This window comes from Crocodylus porosus, unplaced genomic scaffold (assembly GCF_001723895.1).
Source record: "Crocodylus porosus isolate Cpor-Errol unplaced genomic scaffold, CroPor_comp1, whole genome shotgun sequence".
NCBI classification, from domain to species: domain Eukaryota; kingdom Metazoa; phylum Chordata; order Crocodylia; family Crocodylidae; genus Crocodylus; species Crocodylus porosus.
Genome location: NW_017728950.1, coordinates 12,438,756 through 12,448,265, shown reverse-complemented (window position 1 = coordinate 12,448,265; position 9,510 = coordinate 12,438,756). Strand labels below are relative to the sequence as shown.

Here is a 9,510-nt window from a genome sequence, read left to right as displayed (position 1 = left end):
GGGGGGCGGATTTGCAAGGCAATGCAAAGCATCCTGGGATGCTGGAAGACTGTGAGCTAACTTGAATCTGGTGGGGATCTGGGACAGAAATTCAATAAAACAATTTAACCTAAATCAGTTAAGTCTAATACTACATCCATCCAGGCTTGTTTTAAACTGGTTTGGGCCATTTTGGAAGCAGTTTATGTGCACTGAACTTCTGTTGTGTTACTGATTTAAACAAGGTTCTGATCACTTATACTGGTTTATGCGCAATTTCTGTCCCTAGCCCTACATTCATGCATGTGTATGTATACTGCCGTAAGTGTGCACCAAAATAATTTGGGCATGCAAAATGAATCAGATACAGTAATTTTGCTACATGCGTTGCTCAGAACTAAATAATTAGCATCAGGATGACAATCCCTAGAGCAGACTTTATTTTAGAGCATGTTACTATGTCTGATACTAACACATCAAAGAAATATTTTTTGAAAAAGTTCTATCGTTTTACGTTCCCTCATTTTCTTTACTTATTTTGCAGAGTATTATCACTATTACTAATACATTCCAAAGTTATAGTGCAGTCAATCATGTGATTTGTTTCAAGCAAGTATGTGAGGCAGTATGGATGAAAGTAAAACCATCTGATGATGTAACGCCAATATGTTACTTATTAACAGACGTAAAAAAAAAAAAACCTAGCTTGAGCTGGATTCACACCAAGAATGCATTTTCTACTGAAGGGAAAGACTCAGCTTTCAGAAAGACACCTTGGAGATCAGCAGTGTACTGAATTGGTTTAAATCTGCAGCTAACTCCATTAAAACGATGAGAAAAAGGCTTTATTGGGATGAGTCTGTTTTTCTTTCTGAAAGCCAGAGCAGCTTCCGAAAGTCAAGTGATGACCTTCCATTCAGCCCCACAGACAGCAATGGATCAGTGTTTATGAGGTAAATTCCTATTCTGATTACATATTCTGAACCTAATGGATGCCTGGAGCAGAAGTAGCAGCAAGGGCAGGAGGGTCTGGTTTTCTGTATACACCCTAATGAAGAATTTTAATTTGTAAAGGCAGAGGGTACAGAAATGATGGCTACGGTTACACTTGGAACGAGAGCCATCAGTGGAATTTATGCAGAACCGTTTTTATTCTCATAAAAAGGTAGGTCCTTATGCTTGCAATATGTAGAATAACAAGGAAAAATAATAATAATTAAGACATGGCAATCTAAAACTGAGGATCTCAAAGCTCTTTGTATTCAGTAAACTTCACTAGCAACTCAGGACAGTGAGCATGCTTTATTAGTGAAATTTTAGTGCCACATGAATTTAAAGTGTCCTAGAACAGGGAAGTAGATAAAATATTTTCTCACACACTGTGGCCTGTGGGGAATTTTATACTGCTTATTAAGTTGTGTTTTAAGAGAAGTTTTACTACAACACCAAATGTCACGGTGTAATCTGAGATTTCATAAGAGCTCTCTAACAAAACATTCCCTGGAAAAAGCTAATCTCAGAACCAAATCCAGCCTTCACAGCCAGAAAGGTCTCCCATGCAGCACTACCATGTGGCTCCACTGAATTTAGTAACTGTGCCAATGCACCCTCCATGGAATAGCTCTGCTGCCACTTCTTAGCTTGCAGGACAATTTTTCACCATGTGTTCCCCATGTATCTACCCAGTGTGTACATACTGTGATTAATCACTGCAAATTCTTTAACAGGCCCTAAGTGAGTTAAATGTTGCAACTGTATAGAGAGAACTTCTGAATATTCCCTCTTATTTTACTAATCCTCAAAATGCTACAATAGTTGGAGACAACGTTCATATGCTGTTTATGTCCCAAGAATAAATTAGTTTGGTAGCTTCAGCCTCCACTTCTGTGAAATATTCTTCTTCTTTTCTTTAACTGTTATGCTCTCCCAAAGTACCCAGTTGAATGTAGGAAAGATCTTGCCTCCTAGTCTGAGCACAGGATTGGGAGCCAGAAATCCTAAATTCTAATTACATTTGTCAGTGGCTCCTTCCATTTTCTTGAACAAGTCAGTTAGGGCCAGGTTTTCAAAACACCCAAAGGTGCATTAACACCTCTGTGCACGCACCTAGAATGGGCATGTACACACAAATAGCCACGGGAGAGGCTCTAGCAGCAATATACTCTGCCTTTTTTGGGTAGAGATTCCCCCTTGCCATGTCACTCACTAACCATCTCTCTGGCCAAATAGCATGTTGCTTAAATAGCCCTGGTAGATGTTCAATCCAGTCCAATCCTATTTAGGAGGAAGCTAATTACCATGAGCCTTCAGTAAAGACCTTCCTCCATCAACAGCAAACACTAAAATAACATGACCTAACTAACCTGCAAAAAAACAGGCAATCTATGAAGAAACATGTATAATTCCTGCCCTGGCCTGTCAGCTGGAACAAGCTCCTGAGAACCTGATGGTGTGTTTTTAAGTTAGGATACATGCACCTAAAAGGACATCCTCCAGACAGTTACATAAGAAAAGAAGGGCATACAGGCTTTTTAAAATTGAATGCTGGTCCTATTTATTTAGGGAATATTCTCTATATGTGACGATGCATAGAGAGAAAAAAATTACTGTGTTATGATTGTTCTCAGTCATCTGAATTATTTGTGCTTACAGTCAAAAAGCAATGTTTTTAAACCCAAAAGCTTGCCAAAAAATTTTTTTCCAACTATTTAAGTTGGTCTAAAAAGATATCAGATTCACCCAAAGCACCTTGTCTGACTATACACTAAGGCTTTCATACATCTCTGCTTTAATCTCGCTGTAAGTGGCACTCTCCAGATGAGCATAACTATGCAGGAATCCAGGGGGTTATTAACATTTCAGACAGGGGAGATCATCATTTATCACCACAGCAGCATGTTGCTTCTGACACAGAACAGACTTGATTTCAATAACAGACTCAGGTTGTGGTGTGAGTGCTAAGGCATCAGTTTGTAAGACAGCAAACATAGTACTGTACATGGGTCAGGTGCAGGGATCTGCATCTCATAACGATGTGGGCCCCTCATGTCTGCAGTACTTTATCAGGATGTAGCTGTCCAGACTGCAAAGAGAACCACTTGCCAGTGTCACAAATCAAAAAAACAGTTACAGGGACATGAACCTTACAGCTGCCCTTTATCTCTATTATGAGGCTGAATCAAAACTTTGCATTCAAACAGTCACCAAACTTTAGAAGAATCTCCAACCAGTCTCAAACTCTGCAGTTAAGTCAAATCTTTGGAGTGAACTTTAGTCTAATATATTGAATATATGTGAACAAGATTTTTAAGTTCTTTAGGATAAGGTCCTTGCCTGCTTGACCAGGTGTTGAATTCTGGGGGTGCACCCCCACAAGTGTACGTGTACAGTTTGCAGCATTGCAAACCACATGCGGCGCACATGGACACATGGGGGTGGAGAGGGGTGACATCAGGAGATTCCAGTGTAAAACAAAAAAAACAAAACAATGAAAAAAATGTGGCGTGGCACACAGGGCAGCAGTGTGTGCCACCAGAAAGGGAGCCTGGCGAGCTACAGCCACACTCTGGTTGCCATCCAAGCTCCAAATGCCCAGATCACCACTACTACTGCCCCAGGAGGCCCCCAAGATGCCAGGTAGGCTGCTGGGACCAGTTAAGTTGCTGGCCCCAATTCCCTTACCCCACCCAGGGCAACTTGTTGCATGCCAAACACATATTCAGGTTCGTTCCCAGGGGACAAGTAGCAGCACATATTTGTGCTGCTGCTAGTTGTCCCCTGTAAAATGCATGTGTGCACTTGTGGGGATGTGCCCTATAAATGTAATCCTGTTGAATAACAAAATGATAATGGAGGAAAATAAAAATCAGAGAACACCAGGTACTTGTAAAGGGAAATAAAGCATGAATGTTGGCCAATGACAATTGAAACTAGCTGACACAGAGGGCTCCGGTGTTGGCAGTGGTGTTTTCTAAATGAATGCTCATGGGAATTAATGTCAAAAGGTCCTTGGCTCTAAACCTGCCTATACCACTGATGTGATGTGTGGCCTTGAGTAAATCAATTAAATTCTCTGCTTGGATTCCCCCATCTGTGATATGCCATTAATAATACTTACCCATGTATTATACAGAAAGCCTTGTGAGGATTGGTTATTTAATCACTGCAGAGCAGTCTGGATATGAAAAGTGCTGTATAAATGTTAAATATTTTAATTAAAGCATTGTATAGATATTAAGAATTTTTAAAGATCCATATATTTAGAATCTTCTTGCTGAAGTTCTTGTATTTGTTCAGAAGCTGAATAGTCATTCAATACAAAGTTCTCATTTTGCAAATAGTATCCCTCAAAAAACAAACCAAGGCACTGCTATGGCTTGAGGATTATCATTCAAACAGCATGAAGAAGTTGCAGGTTGGTAAGAAATGCCCACCATTCATCTTAAAGGAATGTTATGTATGCAGCTCCACTAGGACCACTTAGAACATTGTCAACTGTTTCAGTGCTAAAGTGATCCAGGAGAAGTATTTATCTGATGTGGCCTGTTAAATCTGGACCTAGTTTATTGTAAGTTTCAGTACAAGGAAAAACATATATGGAAACAATTCTGTCCCATGTGAAACAATTAGACTATACTGCTCAGGAAAGCAGGGTATTATTCACTCTGACCTAAAAACAACAAAGGTAGTAGCTTTCGTTTCGTTGTCTCTTTACATTTATTCTGAAATATTCTGTAGATTCTGAGAATCTCATGACCACTACAACTTAAATATCTGGAAAAGTCTAGCCACTACTTTTCTGGTAGGAGATTGACTTTATCTTCATAGAAGATGGACTAGCTTTGGTTCTCTGCTTCTATACCAAAAAATTCTGCTGGCTTTCAAAGACTTCCACCTTATCCTAAAGCTTCCTTGGGAGAAAGTGGACATGATGTCATGTAAACTGACTAGGAGTGTATATTGGGTTTGGTAAAGTATGCATGTCTGCCTTTTTTTTGAGCCTTGTTAAAATATAAATGTATACTTAGCTAGACACATTTTCTGCTACTACATGGCTGGGAAGTTTTGTTCCTGTGGACCGTACACACTGTCTGTGAGCATTTATAAACAGAGCATGCAGGATCTCTCTAGAGTTACTGTGAAGTAACAATAAGAATATAAAAACTGCCGTACTTGTTCAGACCAAAGGTTCACCTGACTCAATATCCTATCTCAGGTGGGGATAAACAGTGGATACTTTAGATGGACAATATAAGAATTGTGCATGTATAAAGTGATCCATCCCCTCCCAATGAATAGCCATCATAGGTTTATGGGACATCCTCAGCCTGAAGTTGGGTCCCTGCACCCTGTGTGTAACAACCAAGAATTATGTGTGTTTAGCTCATCATGCACAGCTGACCCATAAATAACTAGTAGAGATTCCTGTGTGGAATTGGATGTAACTGCCATAGAAGTTGGTATTTTTGTCATAACAACAGGATCTAGGCATCGTGACCCTCTCACTATGGTGTCTTTTCAATGTCAGAGGAATCTGTGGTTTGGAAGATATGCTATAACTGACCCTTTTTCTTTTTTGTAAGATGGGAACAGACTGTGGAATGCTTCTTTCTGCTGTTGCCAATTGGATAAGTGCCATCTGGTGCCGCTGCAGCACTAAACTGTGGAATGTCACACTGCTGTATTAATCAGCATATGAGGAAGTCTCTAAGAGCAAATTGGAGAAATGAAAATCCCCCATTCCATTCATTCCACTACATTGCATGGCACTACTGGCCTTCCTTACTAAATTGTCTTTTCACTCAGAAGTGCACAATGTCTCTCTTGTGGCTCCACATGGAAAGTTATATGAAGGTCACTGGTATTAAAATGGCACTCAGCCTGATGCTGAAGTAGATCAACAATGTGTTATAAAACCATTACTGGGAATCACTGGATTGGAAGATCCTCAAGGGCCAGCTAGTTAAACCCCTAAAGTAAAACACCTGTTTCTGTCTGGTTACAAACTGGGAGCACATGTGATAACCATTACAGTACAGAACAGCTGGAAACAAAGTGAGAGTGCCCCTGTACAAGGAAATAATTGTGAGATTTGTTTCCAGAAAGCATCACTGATTTACAGGAATATTTTACTGATCCCTCTTGCTGGTTACTACAGTATATATTGCATTCAGTTATTCTAGCACATCCCCATAATTGTGCACTAAGTGTGCTTCACCAAATGTGTAGGAAATTTATGGCTAGCATCCAGTCTGACTATTTCATAATCCTGGTGCACATTCCAGTCCCACATAGATCCAGGCAAACTTTGCAAAACCGGATTTGTGAATTTGGGTTAAATTTAAAAGCCACCAGGAACCAATTATGAAGGCTGAACAAACAAAACAATCATTATAGCAAATCGGTCACAAGCAATCCATAGGCTAAAATATGTCTCCATAAAGCAATCATCACTTTTTGAATAATAAATACTTTATTAAAGTCTTAATAAGGCTGCAGGTGAAACAGACTAAATTTGTCAGACAAGTTCTTTCCTGGACATAGTTCACTCTGCTCTAATTCCATGTATCTATACCTCTCTCCAAGAGTCTGGCTTACTCTGTGCTGTTTGTTTAAACTTCATGTGTGCCAAGTGACACCCACAGGGAATACATGCATGTCAGTGAAGGGTGTTCTGAAATAGGTGTATGTCTCATTAGCATGTGGTAGAAGAGAAATAGTATTTCTGTTTCAACGTCTTTCAAAATATGTCATGTGTCTTTCACTATCATGACTTTAGTACCTGTGTAGGGGTGGCTACAGCAGATTTACTTACCACAACTGTACAGGTCAGAGAAAAAAATTTACCATAATGTGACTTTTGTCAAATAAATGACCTTGAGTGCCTCTGAAACCTACCACATACAGTCAACTGCTTCATATATTGCTGTAGGTATGGCCTTGTAAGACCAAAAGTTCTGCCCAGAGCATTATTGAGTGCTTACATTGTATCTATGTCTGGCTTTAAGCATCAATGGTATTTACAGATAGCTACTTGAACAGCTGTTATTTTTTTTCCTAAGTAGACCAATACAGTTGAGGGTTGTGCGAAACAGCACTGTTCCATTTTGCCTTGACTTTCAAGGTTTCGATGGAACAGCCTTTCATCTCGAATTTCATTTAGATTCGAAACAGCTGTTCCATTTTGTTTCGTCAAAACAGTAAGGCTGTTTTGACTCTGTTTCGATGTTTTGCTAGATCGGCCAGGGATGGGAAGTCAGCCCAGCTGGACTGACTCCCCATCCCGGCACAATCTAGCACAGGGAATGGGAAATCAGCCCAGCTGGACTGACTCCCCACCCCAGCACGATCTAGCACACGGAATGGGAAATCAACCCAGCTGGACTGACTCCCCACCCCGGCGCGATCTAACATGGGGGGATGGTGTAGCAGGGCACTGAGGTGCCTGCTACTTGTGGAGCAGCAAGTAAGGAGCCCAGCTGCGGGTTGCCAGCTGACCAGAAGGGGCAGGGCCTGGCTCCTATATAACTCCCAGGCTGAGGCCAGGTGGGCAGTTCCCTGCTGACAGCCAGAAGAGAAGGAGCTCTGCCTGCATGAGGAAAAAGAAAGGGCCTGAAAGACTGATCAAGTTGATACTGGGGAGAGATGGAGAAACCCTGGAGTGGCTCGAATGTTGTTATAGCCAGATGGCTTAGGTTTACGTTATAGCCAAGGGGTTTGTGTTTTGTTTACTGTTCTACCAGTGGTTTGAGTGAGGCTATTAGGGGTTGGAGGAGGCCTCATAGGGGACCCACAGCAGCGTGGGAACCCCAGCCCCAGAGAGTGGGGCAGCAAGAAAAGCCCCAGAGCAGGGGGGTGGTGAGAAGAGCCCCAGAGTGTAGGGGGCAGTGTGAGAAGCCCCAGAGTGTAGGGGGCAGTGTGGGAAGCCCCAGAGCAAAGGGGGCAGCAAGAAGCCCCAGAGCAAAGGGGGATAGGGTGAGAAGCCCCAGAGCAAAAGGGGATAGAGAGAGAAGCCCCAGAGCAAAGGGGGATAGAGTGAGAAGCCCCAGATGGGGGTAGCAATTGATGAGTGCCTATGGGGCATGGTGACAAATAAGGGCTGTGGAAAAGCCAGAGCACCAGAGAGCACAGAGAGAGGTAAGGGCTGTGGTGAGCCCACGCACCAGAGGGCATGGAGAAAGATAAGGGCTGCGGCTAAGACTGAACAACATCCGGTACATCTGCAAGGCTTGGGGCACAGTACAGGGGTGGTTGGAGCCACACATAGCCAATAAGGCCAGGGTTCATGGAAAACCCCATTATGAGAACTCAACAGTGATATCAGGAGAACTGTGGCCAGGAGGACAAAAGGCAGCCTCCCTTTAATATATTTACAATCAAGACGTGGCAGGCGAGAACGAGGGTGCTTTGAGGCAAACTTGGCATGGTAGGGGGTACTAGGGGAGATCCCAGCCACCCCTAGGACCTCAGTCCATGACAGATGGGAAATCAGCCCAGCTGGGATGACTTCCCATCCCCAGCACTATGGTCAAAATGTTTCAACTTTCAAAATGTTTCGACTAGCCTCATTTTGTTTCGAGGCTATTCTGACGCCCTTTGTTTCATTTCAATTTTGCTGTTTCAATGAGTCAAAACAGTGTTGAAATGAAACAGCCAGCAAAATTTCATACAGCCCTACAATGCACGCTATTCAGTCACAAATACCATTTCTCTTCTTTGGGAATAGTTTGTACTTGCATTACGCTTGTCCTTTCTAGACATTGTGATTCTATGTCAGCAGCCACAACCAGACCAAAAAGGGGATTAAAGCCATGTCTACACTCACAGCCACACCGCCCCATTCAGCAGCTCTGCTGCCAGAAAACAAAGTGCACCCTGAGAAGGCTCCAAATGTATCCTTCAAATGAAGGAGTGATGCCTTCATTTGAAGGCATAGGAGTGTCTCCAGTTAGCTGTGTAGGAGTAACAGAAGTAGAAGGCATGATATATTTGTACCTTACAGACCAGTGTTTCTCAATCTTTTTATACCTGAGGCCCTCCTCGTTAGACTGGAAGCATCCCTTGGAGAATGCCACCTCTTAGTTTTCACTTGTTTTTTGACCCAGGAACATACAAGAGAAATTCTTCTGTTGCAAAGACCTCAGAAAGACCACAGAAAGAAAGAATGTTTTTAACGCTTTGGACTCCTATTTGAAATCTCTGGGTTTTTCACACAAATCATAATAGTGCATCTAACTGTGCTAATATTGCATGGCACCCCACAGCAACTTGAAAGGATATCAAGATACCTCAAGGTGCTTCAGCACCCTGTTTGACAATCACTTTTATAGACTAAGGGGTGTATGTATGTGTGTGTGTATTATATACTCTATGTACTCAAATCCAAGATGAGTTCCCCTTCCCCCCCCATTCAACTTGGGGGAAAAATCCCCTTGTCTTGGATTCAAGGTCAAGGTGAAGGGGACAGGGGCAAGAAGGTAGGGGCCAGTGTCAGAGTCATAGCAGCTGCCTGTACCCTTGCCCATTGCCTGC

The 9,510-nt window shown here is 42.2% G+C and overlaps 1 protein-coding gene across 3 annotated transcripts in view; it reads left to right on the top strand.

Moving 5' to 3' along the window:
• Positions 1–705: 705 nt before the first annotated feature.
• Positions 706–9,510, top strand: part of GRAMD3 (GRAM domain containing 3) — a 71,521-nt gene continuing 62,716 nt past the window's right edge. For 2 of the 3 annotated variants that reach the window (XM_019555243.1, XM_019555241.1), the window contains exon 1: positions 706–932. In XM_019555243.1, coding sequence (XP_019410788.1) covers positions 811–932 — 122 coding nt within the window. In that variant the 5' untranslated portion in view covers positions 706–810. The remainder of the gene's footprint in view (positions 933–9,510) is intronic. The other variant, XM_019555240.1, reaches the window with a different exon arrangement.